This window comes from Pavona decussata, unplaced genomic scaffold (genome assembly GCF_977016875.1).
Source record: "Pavona decussata unplaced genomic scaffold, jaPavDecu1.1 SCAFFOLD_152, whole genome shotgun sequence".
Taxonomy (NCBI): Eukaryota; Metazoa; Cnidaria; class Anthozoa; order Scleractinia; family Agariciidae; genus Pavona; species Pavona decussata.
The window spans coordinates 162,652-190,198 of NW_028145564.1; the positions used below are offsets into that span (position 1 = coordinate 162,652).

The window sequence follows — 27,547 nt, forward strand, 5'->3', positions numbered from 1 at the left end:
AACAAGAGTATGTTACTTTAAATAAAAACTGAAACTATTCCCGAAATAAATAATAAAGCAAAAACAGCGTGCTTAATTTCCCGTACCTTTTATCGTGAGCATCAAGTGGATTCAACGCCTCGTCGCCATTTTTGTCTCCCAAATGACACTTCAGCCCACAAACTATCCCGTACACAGTTCTGGGTGGATACCCTTCCCCTGAATCTTTGGCGACTTCCATTACAAACTTCGTGAGCCAGTAGTTAAGGGATATGGCATCCATATCCTCTTTTTCACAACTAACAGGATTAACCTTGTGCAATTCATAATCTTTGAAAAGACCACAGGCATCTAAAATCGGTACTTTCATCTCCCTTTGCTGCTGCCCATTTGTTATTGCATGTACTTTGTAGAAGATGCAACAGCTTCATCAGCCAGGACTTGTTCCTCAAATGCACTTTCGGCAAACGAAAACGACTCGGTCTTCCTTTCTCCTTCTTAGCCATAACCATCAAATACAATGAAACACTGCTAACATGCCACAAACGGCTTTCAACATACAAGCAGACACTTGCATGAGCTATTTACCATTCCCGCAGGGAATACATTATTTTTGCATGCTTTATTGCATTTTAGTATATACCACACAAAAGAATAATTTTTGCCACGGTCACTGAACAGGAATTTATTTAGATAAACGAGGCAGCTGTTACAAAAAAAACAAAAATGGTAACAAAATTTAGATTGACGGGATTAAATGATAACTTATTTAATCTTTCCAACCTTGTATTCTATGGCGAAAAATGAAACTACAATGCCTTGTTTACGAAAACTGCCGAGCACTATAATAACAATATAAACAATGAAACATCTAATGTTTTGCAGCATGGTTTCAAAATCAAGACAAATTTCACACAACAATTGAAGAAATGACACCTTAGCAACTATAAAAGTGCCTCGAAAAGTTTTAAATTGTTCGCAAGAAGCGAGACGGAACCGTTTCTTCAAATTACTCTGCAGCGAATTTTTGACCTCAACAAGAGAAAGCACTTGTGAGGTCATTTGCACAACCCACCAACATGATGCCCAGGTACAACTTAAAAAATTATTCACTTTGCTCTAGTAAAGTTAATTTAACACAAACCACGAGGCACCCAACAAAGTTGAGAGGAGGAAATAAATTGCTAAAACTGAATTATCAGTTTATGTTGTGTGCATTTGTATCCAGTTTAATAGACGCTTCAGTACTGTATCAGGTGATCAATAAAGAAACTTAAATTAGCCCCCAATGTGTAGAAGTATTATTGTCTTAACAGTATTGAAGACATTGTATTTGTGGTACAACCCGTTTGTTTCAGTTGTGTGGTAAAATTTTGGAGAAGCTAATTTAAACGACACTCAAAACTCATGGTTTGAACCCCTCCCTCCCTCTCCACCACACTTCGTGGGGCATTATAATAAATAGAAGCCCAATCGATCATTAGAGCTGTTTTACGGACTGATTTTTGAATTTGTGATTGCCCTCATGCGCAATGAGCAAGTTATCGCATGTGTGGGGGGAAACGTCACTTGCTCGCTTTGATTCGCGCCAAAATAAGATTAAAGTCCTTCTAGAATTTGTCAGCTGCTATCAGTCAAGTAACCACACACAGTTACACTGGCTTTACCCTCTGATTACATAGGGATGATTTGGTTTGTTTGATTTGGGGAAGAGTCCGAGTTCTCGTTGCTGGATGTTTCGCTTAGAAGTTTTAAGTGCAAAGTTTAGATTTTAGTGTTACTTTCATCGTTTTCTATTCTTGGCAATTTTGTTTTAGAGTTTTCAGATGCATCTTTTTTGAGCCTTGCGTGTTTCGTTTTCGAATTTTTAAATTCCGTGCATCATTTTCGAACAATGCTTAATTTTTCTCGAGTTTAACGTGCTTTTGTTTTCGAGTTCTCAGGGCACGCAACGAGAACATTTCAGCACAATACTTCAAATGTCGTCTCTAGAGTTCTCAGATCGTTTTGTCCCCTTTGAAAGACGAATTTGATATTTGCGGATTCTTTAGCTGAAAATTTAAGTTGGAGAAAGTTTTCGAAAAGGTTATTGTATTCTCCGAATTTACTAAATGTTGTTGATTTAACAAAAATATTAGCTGAATTTTTATGTATTTTTAATGACATATTTTTCCTTTTCGAAAACAAGAGGATAAAGTTTTCCAGTGTTATGATATGTTGCTGATCATGAAATTTTTCCCAAAAACTAAATATTTTGTTAACGTTTAAATCCGAAAGTCAGAGGCGATCAGCACCATCCAAACAGATATCCACCGGAATGAATGTTGGGTGCCGCCCCTGATGGAACTAAAACATTCATTACACTGTCAACAGTCGCGTCAAAATCATTTGTTTTCACTACAGAACGCTGTTTGCTTGTGTTATCCCAACTAAGAAGTCTATTTAGCCCTCGTGACGAAGAAAATATGTAAAGAGGGAATTTGTGGGATTGATCGAGCTACCACATGTTTTTGTTGAAGAATAATGAAACATGTACGCAAATTCATGATTTTTGCTACGTTTGATAACAATAAAAATTATTATCAACCTTTGTGTGGCGAAACTCATGGTAATAGAATGAATTCAACAAAATTAGCAAAAGGGTGACAAAGGATATATTATTTCTTTTATTTTTCTAAAGTTAATTTTTGTTTATCCTGGGCGTCACAGATTCTGGATTTTGTTGCTTATTTCCTCCTGATCATTTAGACTCAGTTACGGCCTTTTTTCACTGGTCCTATGATGAACCATCCACGCGTCTCCTTTCGCGAATTTCACAGGGAATTTCTACAGTGCAATGACAGTTCTGTTCCATTTCCTTTTCGTTCTATAGTGCATTTAAGCAAGGGGAACTCCAAAACCAAGAGAATCAAGGATACAAATTGGGGGAACTTAGGGAAATAGCAAGAAGATAGAACAGGTTTTGTGTTTTTTGTTTCTTGTTTTACGGTCTTCTTTTTAAACGTTGTAATTTAGGGTCGGTCAGTCAGGGAAAACAAGTACATCGGGTACTGAGAAATAAAGCTTTGATCAGCACGTTTCGGTTTTTGGTTTTGATTCCCATATAAAATCTAAAGCATCTAAAGAACGCCAAGTATTGGAGTTCTCATCAAACGTCATTTGAAAACACTAGCACTCTTCTTTTTCTTCTGTTCTCAGCTGACCGTCATATTTTACCGCTCTATAATACAACAATAACAGCTGGGGGGACGTCGTTTAAAAAGCCGTTAAAAAATAGCTTGGGAGGTGAACGTATATATTTATTGTCGCAATCCGTATGTTTTGCCTTGAGACTGAAGAAAATTAATCTAAGATGCCGATCATTGTAGAGGAACAAAACGTTAGCTGTTTTTGTTTTTCAAAGTCAAGAGAAATATTTCTTCACAAACACTCAGTATATAAAACTGTTCAGAAATCTGATGTCATTTAATAAGGCCGTTCTTGGGCTTCCACTCCTGATTGAGTTGCTCACTTCCTTTTGCGGTACCTCTGTCCTACTTCTTTTAATTTTTCTGTGTGTCAATTAGCCTTCTTGACAGGAACGTGTGACGAACCCCTAAGGACGTCTGCGGGGAAGGCTATGAGTCAATTGGCCCCTCAATCTGACATCGAGCTCCAGAGGACACAAACAAACATAATTGAAAAACATGATAAATCATTTCCTTTGTTTGTGTCCTCTCAGCCTCACTGTCAGGCTAAATTTTGATATATCGAAAGGAGCTTATTCCTCACTCCAGAAACTATGGAGGACTGGTGCGAGTGAGGGATTATGAGATCGTTTGGATAGACGGATGGAAATTACACCAATGAATACAAGCGCATTTCTCGGCGGTCAGTTGTATAGAAAATACTCTTTTAGGTGAAAACTATTTAAAAAGAACCACGCTACCCCGACAAAACGCTGAAAAATGTAGTTGTTTTTTTCTGCGATGTCCATCCATCTGCCCAAACGGTCTTTTTTTTGTCACTTCTCAGGAATGGTGACGCTGATCCACTTCATGTATGCCGGGTTTCCTTCAGCAAGCTGAAACGAAATAAGGCAAAAAACGACAAGCCAAGATGAGCGCACACGGAGGGGGGCGGGGGGGGGGGGGAGGGTGAGTATAGCACACTAGGTTTAAATGAGGGGGGAGGCACATGTGGGCAAATGAGATTGACTTCTTTAAAATAAATTTTTGGAAACAAAACTTTCCCCAGGTCACAAAAATGATATTGAAATGCTTTTGTGTATGTTCATTCAAGTATTTCAAATATCCTAATTTTGTTTCACTTTGAAGTACATACAGTACACTGGTCATAAATTAAACTTGCAAATGTCCTTGGATATTGAAGAAAAGGTACATTGAAAGCGCCATATCTATCCCCTTCCCCATCCCCTGGACATAACCAGTAGACACAATATCACAATTTTAATTTTAGTATCCAGTGCTTGAACATAGGTCTTACACTGTAGTTGGTAATATCACATATTAAGGTTTACTGAACGAACAATAAATTATTGAGTAATCAATTCATTTTTAGCACTACAACAATAAAAAGGAATAGAATATAGTGAATAAATAAAATGAAAAGCAGTAAATATAAGTCATATCACTACCTTAAATACTCTATTAAGTCTCCCTTCCATCTCTATAACTCCTCCTTCTCCCAATTAACCTCATCTTCGAATGTCAGAATTGAAATCTTCCCCCACCCACTGGGATAAACGTTACGGCATTAAAATGTAGTTTAGTAGACTGTATTGTAAAAAAAACCCAGCTCTTTCGCTACTCCGATTCGTGTATAAAAACGTTTTAAATTTTTTTTAACTTTGAAAAAAAGAAATAAACTGTAGGCATTGTTTGGAAACAGTAGTTCAATTTTTGGACATTTGATCTGATTTAATTTCTCCTGACAATATCACTACACGATCAAACGTGCAGGTCATAAGAAGACACGAACTGATCACCAAAGATAACATGCGTTGGCATTGAAATAAAGTCTCCCAAAGAGCAACATAGTTAACATACGTAGAGCAGTGAGAATATATACGCTGATAGTGAGGCCGTAAAGGGTTAGTATTGACGAATTAAATTATGCAGTAATCGAAACCAACAAGGTAGGCCTGAGGGAAGACTTACAAAAAAGAGGAAAACACACCAGTCGCAGCGACAGACACGCGGGTAGTTAGGTTTTTAGTTTAGTTACATCGCTTAACGTTTGCTTTTTTGTAGTCAAGTTTTTACACGTATGGTTTTCGAGCCTTGGGTGTTTCGTTTTCGAGTTTTAAGTGCATCATTTCCGAACATTGCGTATTTTCTTTTCGTGTTGAAGGTGTCTTTTGTTTTCGAGTTCTCAGTGCTATTAATAAATGACCTTTTTCTCGCCACGACGTACCGTGTGTATTACGATTATTGCGCATTGCGACAATTTGTGACTGTAAGAGGCATCGTGGTAAGTTTAAGATATTTAAAAAAATTTTTGTATTTCTGTTTGTCAAGTATAGCACAGGGACACCCATCGAGAAAGTTTAAGCAAAATACTTCAACTGTTGGCTCGACTCCTGTGTTCCCAAATCAATTTGTCTCCCATTTGAAATAAGTATTCATGTAAGCTATTAGAAATACAGATTGATCTCTTCGGATGCTTTAGCTGAAAATTTAGGTTGCAGAAAGTTTCAAGGAACGGTTTTTTTGTCCGAATTTACAAGCTAGGAGAATGAGAGCGACATTTAATCGCCTTTTTAACAATCCTAAAGTAAACAGCAGCTAGTAAATCCGGGAAATAACATTTTCCTACATTTTCTCGTTGGGTTCTCTCAGAGGGAATTTGTGGGTTTCATCAAACAACTATTTATGTTTGTTATAGAACGATGAAATACGAAGAATTAGTACGGACCAGGCTTGAAATAAACCTAGTTTCCTACGTGTCTCCTGTTGCTCAATGATAGAGCATCCGAACTAGTAATCGGAAGGTCTTAGGTTAGACTCTGATAAGAGCACTCGGATTTCTTTTTCCGATTTCTTTTCTCCGAGAACACCTGTGTCACTTTCTAGAATAAAACATAATTCTCGACCTTCACTTTGTTTGATAAGTAAATTTTGAAATCAAATGGAGAGAATAGCGACAGAATTATCAACCTTTGTGTGCCAAAACTCATGGTGATAGAATTCAACAGAATATTAGCAGAAGTGTTAAAAACGATATATAATTCCTTATTTATTTATTTATTTATTTATTTGTTTGAATTTTATCTTTTTTCCTTCGCGTGTGACAGAATGATAAATTTACATATATCTGCGTTTTTATTAACGAAAGTTCCTTTTTCCGCTCAACCGGCTTATTCTTCAGTTTCGACCTTTCTTTCACTTCGATAATCAGTCGCATTGCTGGCTTATTTTATATCCCGAGCAGAGCTTGGAACACAATTTTCGGGTTAAAAAGTGTCGAAGATTTGAGGCATGAAAATGTCTGAGTTTAGTGGTATTTCTCCTTACAGCATCACTACAAGATCAAACATACATATAATAAGAAGACAACAATTGATCACCAAGTTTTGGCATCAGTATACTAATTCTCCCAAATAGCAGAAATGAAAATATACGCAGTGAGGGGAATATACACGTTGATACTAAAGATTGAAAGTTATCCTGCTGTTTGCTTGTGTTGTCCCAAAATGTTAACGCTCCTTACGAAGAAAATCTGTAAAGAAGAATTTGTGGGACCAATCAAACCACCGCATGTTTTCGTTATAGAATGATGAAATACGTAAAAGCTAGTACGGAACCTAATCGTTTTTGCTCCGTTTAACAAGAAATTTTAAAGTCAGATGAGAGAAAGCAATAGAATTGTGAACCCTTGTTTGGCCGAGCGGAAAATGCAGAGAAATCAGCAAGATAAGCCTGGAGTGGATGACCTACAAAATCGTAGTATTACTGGAGCCGCCGGTCGCAGCGACCCGCGCCTGTTAATATCCTCGAAAGCTACCTGGGGCAAAAATATATAGAAAATTTTTGCTCGTAGTCATTAACTATTCCGTGAAGCAAACAGTTTTTCGACAGCAAAGCTCTGTAAGATTAAAACTGTGAGTTAGAAGAAAAAGATATTACATTTCTGAGGAAAAATATTCGAAGCCTTCAAATCAAACAAAGGGAAAGCCCCGTATGTAGTGTGTTGAAATTATAGTGTTTCTGGTCTCGCTTTGACGTCAAGTATATTGTTGTGCTAATTTCATTCAACAACAAAACACTGATCTTCCAATTTTTCTTGAAGTTTTCAAACAACTTCTTTCTATTTTCACCTTCCAACCTTATTGCACTGCAGCGACGGACCCGGGACTCCTTTTTTTGTATAGAACGGGTAATCAGTCGACGTGCGTTTCATGGGGGATCAGGCCGGGGGATTATTAAACAAGAGACGTTTGTTAAAGCAATGTTTATACTAAGGGAAGTTTGGTATTCTTTACACGTGCGACTCAAGCTTTCAATTCTGAGTAATATCATTTGATGACATCATCCACTTTTATTTGGAGTATGCTAATCACGTGACTCATTTCATCCAATTGTAGGCAAGCGGAAATAGCTGATGGATCATAAGTCATTTTATTAAGAAACCAGAGGGTAAACACCACTGAAAAACGTGTAGACGTTAAAGAGAACTTAAAAATTACGGAGTCGATTTAAAACACGATACACCAGCTGAAAAACGCGTGCGGGACTACATCAACATGGATTAGCCGAACGTTCTGTCTGCCTTTTGGAAGCATCGTGAATCAGTAGAGTGTAACATCGATGTGTGTATATGTATTCTCTACTTTCACTCGTTTGACAGTTACGGTAAAACTTGAATAATGAGTGGCCATAAGTTTGTAATAGACGTATTACAGCGACCTTATATTCCTTAAGGCATAAGAATAGTGATCACGTGTTTGATGACGTCATAATTGCGCTTAAAACAAATTGTCAGATGGGGCAAGAATGGTTCATTGTGACACGGAGCTTAGCATGCGTGATTGTAACTTCTATCCTATAGTAACTGAATCTGTCCTCAATGGCATAGGTTTTGGCTTAAGTAAAAATTTATGAGGAAGTTTAATTAGTCACGTGACCTATTTTGTTAAATAATCCCTTAACTAAATATTCAGGAGAACCATTCAGGACAGATTCATGTAAGGCATAACCATATAGTAAGAAAAACGTTCTAATCGATATTTATCAAATATAAACTCGGCGCCCCATTTTCTATTTCCTTTTTGAGCAAAGAAACAATCATGACCGGTCACGTGACATCTATTTTCAACACCTGAGGCTAGAATGAGTTAAGGTCATCAAGTTCTGTGTCCCTGCCAAGTTCGTTGGTCTTTCAGTAAATTTCTGCAGAGTTATAATTGTTTCTATTTTTACCCAGATATGGCCTTGAGCCATGCCTTAACATGCTCGAGAAGGACGCTGCGAACTCGAAAGGAAGCGGAACTTTAATATAGGCTTAATGTCCGATACGCTTCTCCCTATCATCACTAGTGTCGTGAATTCTTCGCTCTTCTTGGACACTTTCCATTTGATTCGAAAACGGCCCTCGTGGATCCAAGACTGAAGAATACCAAGAAAGGGACTTCCTTATCTTAAGCCCGCCATGTGAGTAATCTGCAATACGTATACCTCTCTAAACTGGTAGAAAGGGCAGTTTATGATCAGACAACCGATCACGCTACTCAGTCGGGCTTGTATCCCATCCTCCAGTCAGCCTATCGGCTGGGTAATAGCACAGAGACTGTCCTATTGAAGATACAGAACGACATACAAGCTGCAATGGACAATCAACGAGTTACTCTCTTTGTATTGTTATACCTGAGTGCGGCATTCGACACGATTGACCACCAAATGTTGGTGAATCGCCTGTACGTGACGTATGGAATTACAGGTACTGCTCTCAAATGGTTTCACTCTTATTTTTTAGACAGGAAACAGCGAATCCTGATTAACGGGAGCTATTCGAGTGACTTTGATCTGCCTCAAGGGGTACCTCTAGGTTCATGTCTAGGTCCCTTACTCTTCATGCTGTATGCAAGTAAGCTCTTCGATGTTGTTGAATCCCATCTCCCTAATGTTCACGCATATGCTGATGATACGCAGCTCTAAATCATATTTAATCCAGATGGTTCTGCTACTAAGACGGATGCTGTGGACGCTTTACAAGCTTGTATCAGGTACATAAGAACTTGGATGGTCCAGGACAAACTTCAGCTGAACGATGCTAAGACCGAGTTTCTTATTATAGGTACACGTGCACAGTCACGATAAATGACTTGCAAGAAGGTGAGGTAAAGGTTTCTGCTGTCCACTTTGTTAAAAATCTTGGTGTTTGGTTTGATGCAAACATGAATATGACCACACATATTAACAGTATATGTCAGTCTATTTATTACCAGCTACACAACATCCGGCGCATTTGAAAGTACTTATTATATGACAATAGGAAGTCCATTGTACAGGCTATTATATTGTCAAGATTAGACTATTGTAACGGTCTATTATATGGTACGCCCGCTGTTCATCTTGGTAAGTTGCAACGCCTGCAGAACGCGGTAGCTCGGCTGGTATGTACTGTATCCAGGTATGATAATATCACACCATCACTGATCAACCTGCACTGGCTTCCGGTCACCCACAGAATAGAATTCAAGATAGCAATGCTAGTTCACAAATGTATCCATGGCGTCGCACCACAGTATCTTTTAGACTTGAAAGAAATCAATGAAAGCTCGCGGTACCAGTTGAGATCACACCGGGGCATACCTCTAATGGACAATACCTATAGAACAAAAAAGACTTTTGATTCAGCTTTGTATTTTCACAAAAAAGACACTAGGGGATAGGGCGTTTAAAAATGTCGTGCCCAAAGAATGGAACCGACTCCCTTTAGAAATCAGACAATGCCAATCATTGAATACTTTTAAAGTTTTACTAAAGACACATCTTTTTAAATTAGCTTTTTATTAGTTCTCTTGTTAACTAATATTTTAATTTTATTGTTTTCCGGAGATTGTAAATTATTATTGTTGTCATTATTTAGATTAGCCATTCATTACTTGCAAAAATTACAGAGATTTAAGGTTCGACGTTTCGGAGTCATCTTGACTCCATTATCAAGAGAAAAAATCAGTTTGTGAACGCGGATCTTTAAATAGGCTAGAGCTGAAAATTAACATATTAATAGATGGTCAAACAAATACTTTAGCGCGAATTGAACTGATTTTTTCTCTTGATAATGGAGTCAAGATGACTCCGAAACGTCGAACATTAAATCTCTCTGTAATTTTTGCATGTCTTTGCTTCAGCAAATCCCTTTTAATTAAAAGCATTCATTACTTTAACATTTTATTGTTGTAATGCGCATTTGATCATATCTTCATTGCATGTTAGACTGCGCAATATAAGAAATAAACATTATTATTATCATTATTATTATTATTATTATTATTATTATTATTATTATTATTATTTTTAAGTTTACAGTATTCTTCAATTTTTCGTAAGACAACCAGCCAGCAAAAATTCAGAGAAAAAATCCCAAGACACACGCGTTTGACTGAAAGTTTTCAACTTGTGACTGCATCTCTTTTCTGAAAAAAAATCTGTTCAAATTAGAGCAGTCTACAATGATTACACTATTGTAATTAGACTCTGTAAGCTTTACATACTTAAAGAAAAAAACTCTTATTAAAATATATGCGGATAATATCAGTCATTAAAAGAAACTAAAATTAAGAAAATTAAGAAAAGAAAAAACTAAGAAATTCTAGCTGTCACATTTTCGAGTTTAATGTCTGTGTACTTAAGGTCTACATTTCTTTTCTTCCTCTAGATCCGCTAAGGTAAAGGAAGTAATAATAATAATAATAATAATAATAATAATAATAATAATAATATTTTTTTATCTTATACATTCTGAATAATAATAATAACTTACATAATCATTACATTCAATTATTTAAATTTAAAAAGTATTCGATAAACCATCAAACTATATTATATAAAAAAATAAAATAATACAAATAATAATAATAATAATAATAATAATTTTAATAATGATCTATTTTATTGAATAACGAATAATAAAATCAATTTTACAATCAACATGACTCTAAGCGTACTGTACAAGTATGGTTGCATGCAGTAAAATTCAATAACATAATTGGAAATCAATTTTTGCACACTATTTACATCGTGAAACAAGGAATAATTTCTCTAATACCAAAGAAAAAGAAAAATACCGAATACTTAAAAAATTGGCGCCCAGTTTCATTGCTAAATGTGGATTATAAGATCGCTACTAAGACAATAGCGACACGCCTAGAAAAAGTGCAACCACACATAATTCACTCTTCCCAGTCAGGGTACATTAAGGGTAGATTCATTGGAGAAAGCATTCGTCAAATAACCGATATAATGGAATTTACCAAGAGTATGCAAATTCCTGGTATTGCCATATTTTTGGACTTCGAAAAAGCTTTTGATTCTGTCGAATGGGATTATATTCAAAAGTGCCTTTCAAGTTTCAACTTCGGTCCTCAACTGCGTCAGTGGGTCGGAGTATTCTATAAAGACATTTCTAGTTGTGTGCTCAACAACGGCCACGCCTCGAAACATTTTTTCTTACAACGAGGTGTACGTCAGGGTTACCCTCTTTCAGTGATGTTATTTGTGATTGCTATTGAGCTTCTAGCTCAGTCAATCAGACACTCAGACATTATCAAGGGAATCAAGGTTCAAGCTAACCAAGAAGTAAAGCTAACCCAGTACGCAGACGACACAACCGCTCTGTTACCTGATGTACAATCGGTTTCGAACCTCTTCGATTTGTTGACCACATTTGAAAGTTGTTCTGGATTAAAAATGCTTTGGCCACTAAGTCACCGGAAAGACGCAATTTTTAACCTTTGGCTCAAACATGAACCAGTATATGCCTTAGGCGTTCACTTTTCTTACAACCACGAAACCGCCGTTAAAAAAAAATTCTCAGAAAAATTGGAAACATTAAAAAAGACCCTTAATATGTGGTCTCAAAAAGACATCTCATTGCAAGGTAGAATAAATATTGTCAAAGCCTTAGCTCTGTCCAAGCTTATATTTGTCTGTAGTGTCTTGGAAACTCCGGAGCATTTTGCAGACGAGGTTAACGAACTAACTTTTGATTTTATTTGGAACCATAAACCAGCGAAGATTCATGAAACAACTTTGATTAAAAATAAAAAAGAAGGCGGTTTAGGAATGAAAGATTTCCCTTTTTTCGATAAAGCGTTGAAACTTACTAGGGTAAAACGCCTTTGTTCCGGAATTGACGCTCCGTGGAAGTATATTCCAACCTATTTCTTAGCCAATGTACGTGGAATAGAGCTGTTTAATTGTAATTACGACACGAAACTTCTTAATCTTAACAAACACATTCCGTCGTTCTATAAACAAGTCATTTGTTATTGGCAAGAAATTAAGCAATGCACTCGTGAAAACAAAGAAGCGAAGCCGTGCTCCAGGAAATCATTTGGAACAACAGATTTATAAAGGTTAAAGGAAAATCCGTTTTTTATTCCAAATGGCGCCAAAACGGCATCAAGCAGATAACAGATCTCTTCGACGTTCAGGAAAACTGTTTTTTTCCGTTTGAAGTGCTAGCCAATAAATTTCATATAAAAAGATGTCATTTTTTACACTATCACAGCCTTGTATCGGCCATCCCGAGTGAATGGAAAAAACTTTTGTTCAAAAATGAAAGCAGTCCAACGCCTGCATTAAGCTCATGTAGTTTAAGTAAACCGCTCTCCTGTAACATTTTATATCAAGAACTTCTTGCCCGACAAAAATTACCACGTCCCACTGCTGAAAAAAGGTTTGGATATTATAACTTTCAGCGTGACGATTTTTCTAAGATTTATCTTTTACCATTCAAAGCTACAAAAGAAACAAAATTAGTTATGCTCCAATACAAAATTATTCACCATATCTTATTTACTAACTTATTATTGTACAAACTGAAAAAAGTTCTCGTCTCCGCACTGTCCGTTCTGCCCAGCCACACACCAAACTGTTACACACCTGTTTGTTGAATATGTGCAAGCGTCAATCTTTTGGTCTGAATTTCAAAATTGGATTTTGCAATTATGCAACCTTCAGTTAGTTCTTTCCCCCCAAGACGTTGAATATGGAATCATTCGCCGACTGAACCCACCATGTTTAGCCCTCAATCATCTAATAATACTTGGAAAGTATTTCCTTTACGTTAATGCGTTAAATAACGAAAAATCATCTCTTATTGACTTCAAAATATTAGTGCAGGGTAAGATACAATTAGAAAAATACATAGCGGTCACCTCAGGGCAACAGAAATTTTTCTTTGGCAGAATTTTGCACATTTTTGTTGATTGTATATATAAGATCGTTTTCTGTAAATTTCCTGTATCATTATTTATGTAGTATTTGTAAACTTTGTTTTGTGTGTTGTAAAGTTAACATTGTAATATTTCTGTTATATTACTAGGTACTATTACTATTACTATGTATATTACAATGTAATATGATGTAACATTAGATGTAATATTACTATTAATAGCTTTATGTTAGTATTGTAAAATGTATTATTGCAAATATCCTTTGAAAAGAAACAAAATAAAGATAATTTAAATTAAAAAAAAAAAAATTATATCGTGAAATGGATAACAACTCAAGACATTCTCAGTTTACATTGCATTATCCAGCCTAAAAATACAAAGCTTATAAAAATACAACGGGATATTCTTCTTCTCTCCTCTTCTGCTCTATTTCCTACTTCATTTCTCACTTTCAGTAGTTTAAAAAGCGTCGAAAAGTTATTGTTATAGTTTAAAGGCCTTAGCTCCCAAGAGTCTCCTGTAGCTCAGTGGTGGAGTATCCGAACTAGTAATCGAAGGTCTTGCGTTCCACACCCGATAGGAGCACTCAGATATTCTTTTTCAACGTATGCCTGTGTCATTCACTGATTAATACATCATTCTAATAATAATAATAATAATAATAATAATAATAATAATAATAATAATAATAATTTATTCTGGTGGTAAAATTTCGTTATCTAAAACTTTCTGACGGCTAAATTTTCACTTAAAGCATCCGAACAGTCCGGCTATTAGCTTACACAAATATGTCTTTACAACTATTAAAAAAGTGCAGGGCGATCTGGGGACACAGAGATAACATCTCAAGTATTTTGCTTGATGTTCTCGTTGAGTGCCCCTGTTATAAAGTACATGCGTTCTATAGCCTCTAAAGCTGACGTCCTCACCAGTTACTGACCGCTTTTTGAAAACACGGTGGCCGTTAAACACTGGTTTGCCAGTATCACAAACAGCTCATGACTATTGTGCTTTTGGTTTCTTTCTCTGCTTTTTAGACCATAATGGACAACACAGAGGAAGTTATAACGACCATCTGTATTGCTACATTGGTTGCCACATTTCTTCGCAACACAAGTCGAGTTCTACGAGCTCTTGAGTAGTACAAGGAATGTTTGATTCTGCTAAACAACAAAGCCCTGGCTAAAGAAAAGGAAATTGTTGAATTAGCATACACAAGGATATACTTATCATTGTTTGAGACGTACTGCCTTTTTCACGATCACACAAGTGGGATAGCATGTGGTAGGGAACTTCTACACTTTCTGCGCGTACGTGGGGAAAAATCAAAGCAACACCAGGTAACCTATAAATTGGCACAATTATACCTCCTTCAAAGCCAATACAACGAAGCAAAAAGGCTTTATAAGGAAGCAATCAGTATCATGGTAGAAATAGGAGACAGAGAAGGGGAATCCACGTGTTATGGGAACCTGGGAACCGTCTATCAATCTCTCGGTGAATATGGACAGGCCGAAACATACTACAAGAACGCACTTTTGATCAGAGAAGAAATTGGTGACAAAAGAGGAGAAGCAGCGTGTTATGGGAACCTGGGAACTATGTATCAATGTCTTGGTGAATATGAAAAGGCCGAAACATACCACAAGAACGCTCTTGTGATCAAAAAAGAAATCGGCGACAAACAAGGAGAAGCAGTGTGTTATGGGAACCTCGGAACTGTGTATAAATCTCTCGGTGAATATAGAAAGGCCGTAATATACCAGAAGAAGGCACTTGTGATCAGAAAAGAAATTGGTGACAGAAAAGGAGAAGCTGCGTCTTATGGGAACCTGGGAACTGTGTATGCATCTCTATGTGAGTATGGAAAGGCCGAAACATACCAGAAGAACGCTCTTATGATCAGAAAAGAAATTGGCGACAAACAAGGAGAAGCGGCGTGTTATGGGAACCTGGGAGCTGTGTACGAACCTCTCGGTGAATATGGAAAGGCCGAAATATACCAGGAGAACGCACTTGTGATCACAAAAGAAATTGGTGACAAAAAAAGAGAAGCGGCGTCTTATGGAAACCTGGGAAATGTGTATCAATCTCTTGGTGAATATAGAAAGGCCGAAACATACTACAAGAACGCACTTGTGATTAGAAAAGAAATTGGTGACAAAGGAGGAGAAGCGGTGTGTTATGGGAACCTGGGAACTCTGTATCAATCTCTATGTGAATATGGAAAGGCCGAAATATACCAGACGAATGCACTTGTGATCAGAAAAGAAATTGGTGACAAACACGGAGAAGCTGCGTGCTATGGGAACTTGGGAACTGTGTATCAATCTTTCGGTGATTATGAAAAGGCCGAAACATACTACAAGAACGCTCTTCTGATCACAAAAGAAATTGGTGACAAACAAGGAGAAGCTGCGTGTTATCGGAACCTGGGAACTGTGTATCAAACTTTCGGTGAATATGGAAAGGCCGAAACATACTACAAGAACGCATTTATGATCAGAAAAGAAATTGGTGACAAAGAAGGAGAAGCTGCGTGTTATGGGAACCTAGGAAGAGTGTATCAATCTCTCGGTGAATATGGAAAGGCTGAAACATACCAGAAGAACGCACTTGTGATCACAAAAGAAATTGGTGACAAACGAGGAGAAGCGGCGTGTTATGGGAACCTGGGAAGTGTGTATCAATGTCTCGGTGAATATGGAAAGGCCAAAACATACCACAAAAACGCACTTGTCATCATAAAAGAAATTGGTGACAAACAAGGAGAAGCGGCTTGTTATGGGAACGTGGGAAGTGCGTATCAATCTCTCGGTGAATATGGAAAGGCCAAAACATACCAGAAGAACGCACTTGAGATCACAAAAGAAATTGGTGACAAACAAGGAAAAGCGACGTGTTATGGAAATCTAGGAAGTGTGTATCAATGTCTCGGTGAATATGGAAAGGCCGAAACATACCAGAAGAGCGCTCTTGTGATCAGAAAAGAAATTGGTGAGAAACGAGGAGAAGCGGCGTGTTATGAGAACCTGGGAAGAGTGTATGAATCTCTCGGTGAATATGGAAAGGCCGAAACATACGACAAGAACGCACTTGTGATCAGAAAAGAAATTGGTGACAAACAAGGAGAAGCGACGTGTTATGGGAACCTGGGAAGTGTGTATCAATGTCTCGGTGAATATGGAAAGGCTAAAACATACCAGAAGAACGCTCTTGTGATCAATAAAGAAATTGGTGACAAACACGGAGAGGCGGCGTGTTATGGGAAACTGGGAAGTGTGTACGAATCTCTCGGTGAATATGGAAAGGCCGAAACATACCAGAAGAACGCACTTGTGATCAGAAAAGATATTGGTGACAAACAAGGAGAAGCGGCTTGCTATGGGAAATTGGGAAGTGTGTGTCAATCTCTCGGTGAATATGGAAAGGCTGAAACATACCAGAAGAGCGCACTTGTGATCAGAAAAGAAATTGGTGACAGACAAGGAGAAGGGGCGTGTTATGGGAACCTGGGAATTGTGTATCGATGTCTCGAAGAATATGGTAAGGCCGAAATTCACCACAAGAACGCACTGGTGATCGCAAAAGAAATTGGTGACAAACAAGGAGAAGCGGCGTGTTATGGGAACCTGGGAAATGTGTATCAATCTCTCGGTGAATATGGCAAGGCCGAAACATACCAGAAGAACGCACTTGTGATCACAAAAGAAATTGGTGACAAACAAGGAGAAGCGGAGTGTTATGTGAACCTAGGAACTGTGTATCAATCACTCGGTGAATATGCTGAGGCTAAAGAGTATCACGAGAAAGCACTTGCCATTAGCAGAGAGATACGTTACTTACCTGGGGAGGCAGAATCGCACCTCTGGCTTGCAAAGGATGCCATATTAGAAAGAAATAATGATGATGCGTTGTCGAGTCTCCAGGCAAGCATTAGCAAGTACGAGAAAATGCGAGGTTTTCTTGGACGCAATGACCAATTTAAGATATCCCTGTTAGACCAGCACAGTGATTCCTATCAATTACTTAGCGCAGTGTATTGTCTCGTGGGAAATGCGAAAGAAGCTCTTTGTGTCCTAGAGCTTGAACGAGGCAGAGCTCTAGCAGACTTAATCTCAGGTCAGTATTCTGCCCAACAACAAATTTCAGTCAATCCGCTGTCCTGGCCTGATATTGAAAGGGTCGTGAAAAACGAAATTGACTGTAACTTTCTCTACCTTTCATATTGTTACCAAGATATGGTTTTGTGGGTCCTCAAAGGGAACAAACCAACACTTTTCCGTAAAGTGAACGTCAACAAATGTTTTGTTAAAAAGGGATTGGAAAGACAAGTTCACGAAGTTTTCAGTGAGAAAGCCTTCAGAAGGTTGAGCTTCTCTGTCAAGAGCAATGCGAAGATCGATCACTGTTTTTTCTAAAAGCCGATGACTCAACACATAAAGCATCAGAGGAAAGGAGCTCGGCAGGTTTTCGCCTATTGGAGACCGAGGAAGAGGAAGATCTACAACACGTTCCTACCCTAGCCGAGTGTTACCAAATGATCATCGCTCCAGTGGCTAAATTTCTTGACAAACCTGAACTGGTGATTGTTCCTCATCGCTCCTTGTACAAAGTTCCATTCGCAGCATTAAAGGATGAAAGTGAGAAGTACCTGTCACAGACTTACAGGATCCGCATTGTTCCTTCTTTGTCGACTCTTGGGCTCATCCAGGACAGTCCAGCAGATTATCACAGTCAGACCGGGGCACTGATAGTGGGCGATCCGGACGTTGGGGACGTGCTTTACAAGGGATGCAAAGAGAACCCTTGTCGCTTGCCCTCTGCAAGAAAGGAAGCGGAGATGATAGCAGAACTACTCGGAGTAGAGCCTTTGTTAGAGGAACGAGCAACGAAACAGGCGGTTCTTCAGAGGACACCTGCTGTAAGTCTGATTCATTTTGCTGCTCATGGTCATGCCGAAAGAGGAGAAATTGCCCTCGCCCCTGAACGCCCCACTAACGCGACTCCATGCGAGAAAGACTACCTATTGACGATGGATGACATTTCACAAGTTCAACTGCGTGCCAAACTTGTAGTACTCAGCTGTTGTCACAGTGCTCAAGGACAGGTTAGAGCTGAGGGAGTTGTGGGAATCGCTCGGGCTTTCCTAGGATCCGGTGCACGCTCAGTATTGGTGGCCTTGTGGGCCATACCAGACAAAGCAACAGAACAGTTAATGAGTCGTTTCTACAAACACCTTGTTCGTGGGGAAAGTGCCAGTGAGTCTCTTCACCAGGCTATGAAGTGGATGAGAAGTAACGGCTATCATGACCTGGGGAATTGGGCGCCTTTCATGCTGATTGGAGATAACGTGAAGTTTGATTTCGGAAAGTAAAGGTTAGTTCGAGCAATGAACTTTTCCTTATGGGTGTAGAATGAATTACTCAGGAAACTCTGTCTCATTCCGGTGAACATCAATAAATGAGTTCGGTGACAGGAGAGCAAAAGGTGCATTTTTATTAGACCGTTCTTATTCCTTGATTTATGAACATCACAAGAGGATAAGTAATAATTCTACCTTTTCTGAGTAATTCAAAACTTTTTTTGAAGATCATTATACCCCTTATACCGTTCAATATATGGTGTTCCGTTCATTCTGCTTTTGAAAGTAGGATACAAATTTCCGGTATTCATTGTAAATACCCGAGGTCTAAGATGTAGCGCTTGCTAAAAAAATGTTGAACAAATACAAGGATAACGCGGTACGAGGCAATAGACAATTCGAACTTTATTTGATAGAATGACTTCAACAATTTTATCACAGTTCGCAGGGTCCAGAAGAAGCGGAGGAAACACAGTAGTATTGTAGCAAGTAGGTTGCGATCGAAGTAACTGAAGTAGTAGTAGATAAGTTAATTAATTATGTAGAAATTCAGCAAGTTCATTAAGAACCCAACTTGACATGGCAACTTTAATTTCCAAGTCCCCCAGTTTGGTAGTTATGCGCCCGGTCGGAGTGGGCAATTATTTTGCCATATCAGGTTTTCAACACTAACCCTGTAATCCGATATTGTTTATCAGTTGCAGGTGTCTTGCCGTCCGCCCACCCCCGAGGAGTGCCCGACAAATGGCAAGTTACTTTTGAAAAAAGACGTCAGTAACGTGGACAGTGGAATCACTTGGAATGAGAACATTGGTTTGTCACAATTGTATAACATAGCAATTTGTGTTTTCTCACCTTTCGTTGCAGTTTTCGTTGTCAGCAAGGCAATTTTTGATTCAAATTAAGAGCAGAGGAAATCCTCACATATTTTTGGAGGATTAAGTTTTAATTTGGTAGCATTTAGAGTAGTCGAAATACACACATTTGAATTTCAGTGTGGTTACAGCATTCAAGGTATAAATAAGGTAGACAGTTTTTTTTTAACAAATCTAACACAAGTGAATGTGTTTAATAAAACTTACCTAATCGTCGATCAATATATATGATCAAAAGGATGAGGAGATAGTATTTCCCTTGCTAAGAGCAGTTTATGATTAAGTGTCGAAAGTAAATGTTTGCTTTACTACGCAATGTGATTGGTTGACAAAACACGTGCCACTTTGGAAATAATGTGATGGAATAGTTAAGCCTGGTGCATAAATGATAATGATGTATCAATCAGTAAATGACACAGGCAAACTCGGAGAAAAATCCGAGTGCTCCTATCGGGAGTCGAACTTAAGACCTTCTGATTACTAGTTCGGATGCTGTACCACTAAGCTACAAGAGACTCGTGGGAGCTAAGGCCATTAAACTAGGTTCATGAGGCATCAAATTATTTTTCATTGCGCATATACCATACATTGACATTCCAACCCTAGCAGTATGTTATTTTCATCACATTATTTCCATTGCGGATCTGCCACACGTTGACTACCAATCCTAGCAGTATGCAGGATGTTTGCTCCCACGAGCCTCCTGTACCTCAGTGGTAGAGCATTTGAAGTAGTAATCTGAAGGTCGTAGGTTTTGACTCCTGATAGGAGCACTCAGATTCCGAGTATGCCTGTGTCATTTACTGATTATACATCATTCTCACGTGCCACTTCCTCAGCAAATGAGAAGCAACCTAATCGTGACTTGCTTGCACGCTTTTTCCCGTGCTTGACTCTGGTTACATGTATATATTTCGTATTCTGATTGGTGCATTGCGCTGTGTACGTCTGCCGTGATTGGTGTTTGAATGATCGCTTCAAAGTTTTTACTTTGTTTTTTTTTTGTTAATATCGCATATTTACAGTTTCTTTTTCATAAAGTAATCAAAGAGGTGTAGATTTATATAGTCGATGGTTCATTTTTCGCTGACCTCTTTGAAACAAATGTATATTTACTTGCTCACTTTCAGATATAGCAAGCATTAAAGTATTGTCCAACAATTATTCGCCTCTCTTGTTTTTGTTTCAAATTGTCACGTGTCAATGAACAGAAACGCGCAGTCTCCGATAACATGCTCAATAGAAATCACATGTTCAATCGATAAACTGCGCATGCCTCAAGCAGAATGTCAGTATTCTTTTACTGCCGCTTCAGTGAGACGAGGCATTGACTTCTGTGAATGATAGTTGGGTTTCTCCGACCCGTTTTTACAAAGGACCAGGCTGTTTGGTGTAAAACTGTAGGATCACAAGCTAGTGTTAGCGATGCCACTTTCCATTTAATCGCACAATTTCTTGTCAATGGCTTTGCCGGTTTACGAACTTTTATAAATTGTCCTTGGAGATAAAATGCTTCAGGTAGGAATTAAGTCCTTTACTGGCTTCACTAAACAAGTACACGCCGTTTACGCAGATCAGAAGTCGACAGCCTCTTGAACGGACAAAAAAACTAGCCTTCAGATTATAAAACTGTCGTATTTTCTCCTCACAAAAACGTAAAACCTAGAGAGACATTTATTCATCCCGTTTACTTCCATGCTTTCAAATTGTCTTAGATTCGTTTTGTTGGTGAAAATCATTCTGTTAAATAAAGAAAATCTTGCGCAAACTTAACTTAATCAAGTTGTTGTTTTCATTTTTAAGCCATCGACATCGACAACATTTCCACTGCAATTTAGAAGGGTTTTTTTTATTATTACAGTTAGCAATATGTTTACATCTTGCCTTCGAAAAGTGTCACCTCGGACTTAGCTGCATCCTTAGCGCCTTTCGGAATTGCATTTTCTTTCACACTATTTTCTTCTTCCTCAGAAACATCAACAAATCGCTAAACGGCCATAATCACCTCGCGCGAAGTGATTGTAGCAGGATATGACGCAATCCTCGGCTAATCAGATCAACAGAATCTTTATTATCACCTTAGTAATTATACTAAATATATGTAAGCACCTTCGGCTTTAATAGTCGCAAATTAGTGCATGATGGAATTTAAACTAATTAAACGCCTCTCAGATAGAAAAGACAGCCGATCCAACGAGAACAGACATGTTTAGGGAACGGAAGCTCATGCGCCTAATTTTCTACCTTTTGTTGGTTTTACGGAATTCAACGTATTTTTTCGTATTTTTAACAACATTTTGTCCATCCGCAAACGAAGGCAATTAGTTTCCAGTGACACGTGATTTTGAGCAGAGAACTTAACATTAACTAAATCTCTGAGGTGTTTAAGGCCACACGATTGGATATTCACCGAAATGAACAATTGGGTGCCCCGGAAACTTAGCTCTCTCGGGAGCGCGTTCAGAGTGATTTGTTTTTAATGGACATTTTAAAACAACTCGAAGAAGGTAAAGAGCTTTTTGGAAGCTTTTATTCATAAGCGGAGAACGGTATTTCTAAAGAAATAAAAAACGCGCCGATTGCATTATATAACTCCCAAGTGCTTATGTAACTCAACAATGCACGAGAACCAAGTTTCTTATTACTTGGGCTTCCCACAGGGAGACCAAGTTGAAAATTGCCCTTCGTTTTTTTGTTTTGTTTTTGTTTTCCACGTTCAGTCACAAATCGCCGTCTGGGCCTTAAAACGCATGCGCAGGTAATCTTGTCGCTGCATGGGTTTGCATGGGTCGGCCATTTTTTAGTCGACGATTTTCGCGTTTTCCGAAGGAAAACACAATTTTTCGAAATGGTACATCGAAAGAAGAACTACTTAGGAATACTCAACAGTTTCGATAGCGGAAATCCGAGAAATAACGGCGAAGAAACTGTGCTTCGAGTACGAATTGTTGTTTTATCCAGGCGACGAGTTAGCGGAGCGCGGACATCTCAAATCCTTATTCAGGCCACGGACTTTCTACAAAATTTTTTAGTACTTCTGGGAATTCAACGGCTGAAAAATTACAGGTTTGATCGTGAATTTGTACTGAAATACTATTCTAATTGACCGATTCTTTATATTCTGAACAGTTTTAGCGAAAATTTTAAAAACGTGCCACGCACGGGTTGATAAATTCGCTTCGAAATGGACTGATAGTTCCTTCAAATCGCTTTCGCGTCTCTCGTCTCGCATTTAGAATTATAAGCGTTTCTTTCTTAGGCGTAAACAAAGACTATTTTCAATAAATTTTTCCTTTGGGAAAGCATTCTGTCTGTTTTTCTCTCTATTTTAATTGCCAAAACGTGACAACTGCGTAATCTTGCGTAAACAAACGCATGCACTGGAGACGGATCAAATTTCGCCGATGTGACGCGAGGACAAATTTCATCGATTAATGGGTGAAAGATACTGACAAAAAGAAATTCCCACGAAACACCAATTTCAATCAGAATTCCCTTATTTCAAAAAACAAAAACTTTTGCGAGGGGGTGATGAAGCCAACGCAAGATATCCCTGCCCACTTTGCTAAATCCTGTTGGCCAGATAGATGCACAGATAGGTTGAAAGCTCGGATTTTACTGTCAGAACCTGTATTAGATTCTAAAATTTATTACTTAAACGGTCAGTGTAAAACGCAGTCTACAGACCAGGCGTAAAAAACGGACAGAGGGTACAATTTAGACCAGGAATATACATTGCTTACAATATACTTGCTTTGTACTATGCTGTAAAACAATCGACAAATGACAACTGAGATTTTATCATGTCAACTTTCTGGCGTTTACAGCTGGATATGCGAGGAATGAAGCCCAAGTTCACGCACATATGCGTCTTGTTTCTTTTATAAAATATTAACTAACAAATCAGGCATAACCACTTGTTTGAGAGCAAATTCTAATCAATCAACATCTATTCTCTCCTTACATCAACAAACCTTTTTTCTACTGGCTCAAAACCTGGATGAAAAGAAAACGCTGCCCGTTTCGTCTCCGAATTCGTGTACAGCAAAATGACCTTCCACAGCTTCGACTATTATGTTAAAAAGTTCTCAAGTAAAATAAGAGAAAAAGTTTGAGAAATATGAACCACTTCACTCCTTTGTACTTGGAGGCACATTCATGTTTATTTGAACCGAGAGCGAATGGATATTACAGCTGCTGAACATGCCGCCGAGCATTTCGTTGCGTGTGTCAGATGGTGGAGGTTGTTGAACGGCTGGCTGTAACTGACATTTCATCGGAATGAATCTGACGGACAGGCTGAAAGTGTTGTGGAGACTCTTGTACTGACTGCTTTGACACTTGTAAAGGCGATGACAAAACATTGCTGCATTTTCTGGGCTGGCTAGACGAAGGGCGAGAATTATAGTGCTGTATACTGTTCGGATTTCTGTGTCCCGAAATGTGGCAGATGTGGCGATCCGCCAAACGGGCTTCAGACCACAAGGTAATGGCTGTTCCCCTGACACAGTGGTTTGTGTAGACCTTGGAAATTTGAATCACTTTTTCATGTTGGCTATTTTTTAAAAGATATTAAATGTTTAACTAAGTTCACGTCATTCCTGCTCAGCATTGACTTCAGCCAGAGAAAGAAACTGTGGCAACAATTTTATTCAACTCGTGAACGGTTTCAGTTTATCGTCAATAAGCCTCAAAACCTTTAAAGCTTGCTGTAATAGAAACAAAGTTCTGTGAACAATGACATGTTAAAAAATACTCAGATTACAGGGTACAGAGGTTGAGAGTACTGTGCAAAGACTTATAGACCTTTTTCCAAAATGAGTGCTTCTTTGATATTCTTTTGTTCATATTCAAATATAAGGTCTGCCTACCTCGTTTTTAAGCTCAAAAATGAAAAGAATATGACACCTTGAACGAGGTAACGAGGGCTTATAATAATGAAGACAAAAGAGTAGTAAAATGGTAGCCATTTTGGAATAAGATTCAGGCGCGTAGGAAGGGGGGGGGGGGGGGGGTTCGAACGAACCCCCTTTGAAGATCAATAATGGCGGTAGAAAAACTTTTAAATAAAGTTCCTGTAGTCGAAATACATCAACCAAAGAAAAATAGAGATATAAACCCGTTCTTTAGGCCTTATGTCTTACCCTCTGTAAAAATAAAAATTGTCAAGAACCCATGGGAGAGAGTAGGCTATCCGCCCTGGCTCTAATGCATATCAAATATGATATGCCTGTCAATCTTGACGAGATGGTCAATTTGTTCGAAGGCCTACACCCGAGAATGATGCAGTTTACCAGCTTGGTGTATGACTATCAGCAGATCGAATAGCTATCATGCCTTGACAGGGCGCGGAATGTACATTGAACTTTCTTGTTTAAATTAAAACAATTATGCCGTCGAAATGATGTACATAGCTTAAAAAGCTGCTGTAAAACAAAGTTGTGATTTGCCTAAAATGGGTCTCAAAATGCAGGAAATGAGGTTTCTGGGAACCTAGATTTTCAAAACATTTTCTTAGCAAGATTTGGGGCTCAGCGAACACCCCTATCGAAACCTTAGCTACGCACCTGAGATTAATAACCAACTTCGTAGAAAGGAAAATTGCTTGGGTATGTTTTTACAATTTCATTTGTTTTCTCACTTTTTCCAGTTGTATATCAATACTTAGAACAAGAAAATTATAGGATTAAGCTGTTGTAAAAAAAAAAAAAAAAAAAAAAAAAAAACCACTCATACAACAACTTTACAGTACATTTTCCCCAGTCCAGCGAAAAGATTTAAAGCAGAAAAGAATTGTGAGGGGTTTGGGTAGACGGATGAACATCGCGCTTAGAGAAATGTATTTTTGTACAGTTTCACAAGATAACCTCGCTCTTGTCAAATAGTTTTTAACTGAAAAGATTACTTCCTATACGAAAGTGACCGCTGAGAAAATGCATTTATCACTTTCGGTACAATTTCCATCCGTCCACCCAAACGATTCCATAACCCCTTACTGGTACCAGTCTCTCCATAGTTTCTTGAGTGAGGAATAAATTATTGACTTTGTGGAAAGGAAAATTTAAGCATGGACATATTTATTAATCTGTGTTTCACTGATTGAACACTTTTTTCCCACTGTATGAATGAATGGAACATCCCGATTAAGGATAATGTGTGCATTAAGAAAATTTTAAATATTTGAATAAACCATATTCAAAAACGGCCGACATTTAAACAGTTTTTTGTTTGCATTTAAATTGGCCTTACTAACCTCGTTATTAAGTCAAAAAATCAATAGTAAATTTTACCGTTTGATCGAGGCTAGTATGGCTAATTTGAATGCAAACAAACGAGTATTAAATTTTCAGCCATTTCAGTTGCATAAAGTCTATTGACTGTTAGAAATTACTCTGCAAGAGAAAGAGAAAGAGAGAAAGCACTTGTGAGGTCATTTGCACGACCCACCAACATGATGCCCAGGTACCACTCAAAAAATTATTCGCTTTGCTCTGGTAAAGTTAATTTCACACAAACCACGAGGCACCCAACAAAGTTGAGAGAGAGAAAAAAATTACTAAACTGATCAATAAAGAAACTTAAATTGGCCTTCGATGTGCAAAAGTATAATTGTTTTTACTGTAACGAAGACATTGTATTTGTGATTCAACCCGTTTGTTTCAGCTTATTTAAACTACACTCAAAACTCATGGTTTGAACCCCTCCCTCCCTCCCCACAACCCTTCTTGGTGCATTATAATAAACCGATCATTAGAGCTGTTTTACGCACTTCATTTTGAGCTCGTGATTCCGCTCATGCTCAATGAGTGAGTTATCGCGTGTGGGGGAGATGTCACTTGCTCGCTCGCGCCTTGATAAGATTAAGTCTTTCTAGAGTTTGTCAGCTGCTATCAGTCAAGTAACCACACACAGTTAAACTGGCTTTACCAGGGCTTTACCCTCCTGATTATCTATAGACTCGATTACCGGCCGCTGTTCGGGAAAATGAGCCCGCGCTCGAAAACGATAGGGTAAAGTTTTCCAGTGTTATGATATATTGCAGCTGAATTTTTTCCGAAGAAAACTAAAGATTTTGTTTACGAGTAAATCCGAAAGCCTGAGGCGATCAGCACCATCCAAACAGATATCCACCGGAAAGAATGTTGAGTGCCGCCCCTGATGGAACTAAAACATTCATTCCACTGACAACAATCGTGTCGAAATCATTTTTTTCACTGCAGAACGCTATTTGCTTGTGTTATCCCAATTAAGAAGTCTATTTAGCCCTCGTCACGAAAAAAATATGTAAAGAGGGAATTTGTGGGATTGATCGAACTACCACATGTTTTTGTTAAAGAATAATGAAACATGTACGCAACGTCATGGTTTTTGCTACGTTTGATAACAAATTTTGAAATCGGAAGTAGAGAAAGAAATAAAAATAATTCAACTTTTGTGTGGCGAAACTCATGGTGGTATAGAATGAATTAAACAAAATTAGCGAAAGAGTGACAAAGGAAATATTATTTCTTTTATTTTTCTTAAGCTAATTTTTCTTTATCCAGGGCATTACAGATTTTGAATTTTGTTTCTTATTCCCCCCTGATCATTTAGATCCAGTAACGGCCTTTGTTTTACTGATCCTATGACGGTCAATCCGCGCGTCTCCTTCCGCGAATTTCACAGCGAATTTCTACAGTGCAATTGCAGTTCTGTTCCATTTCCAATTTCCTTTTTATTCTTCAGTGCATATAAGTATGGGGAACTCCACAACCAAGAGAATAAAAAATTGGGGAAATTTAGGAAAATAGCAAGATAGGACAGGCTTTGTTTGTTCTGTTTCTTGTAGTACGGTTTTTTTTAAACGCTGTAATGGATGGGTCAGTCGGGGAAAACAAGTACAAAGTCATCGGGTACTGAGAAATAAAGCTTTGATTAGCACGTTTC

The 27,547-nt window shown here is 38.2% G+C and overlaps 2 protein-coding genes across 2 annotated transcripts in view; one reads left to right on the forward strand and one right to left on the reverse strand.

The window, feature by feature from the left end:
• Positions 1-3,967: 3,967 nt before the first annotated feature.
• Positions 3,968-27,547, reverse strand: part of LOC146466181 (protein CutA homolog) — a 38,192-nt gene continuing 14,612 nt past the window's right edge. Inside the window, exon 6 of the mRNA XM_085127676.1 lies at positions 3,968-4,042. Within this exon, the coding sequence (XP_084983802.1) occupies positions 3,983-4,042 (60 nt within the window). The 3' untranslated portion in view covers positions 3,968-3,982. The remainder of the gene's footprint in view (positions 4,043-27,547) is intronic.
• On the forward strand, positions 7,974-20,179 carry LOC146466182 (uncharacterized). The gene is made up of 8 exons (XM_085127683.1): positions 7,974-8,067; positions 8,953-9,063; positions 9,151-9,202; positions 10,861-10,870; positions 14,419-14,522; positions 14,760-17,763; positions 17,835-18,760; positions 19,445-20,179. The coding sequence occupies exons 1-7, from the start codon at positions 7,974-7,976 to the stop codon at positions 18,756-18,758; spliced, it is 4,299 nt and encodes a 1,432-aa protein (XP_084983809.1). The 3' UTR covers positions 18,759-18,760; positions 19,445-20,179.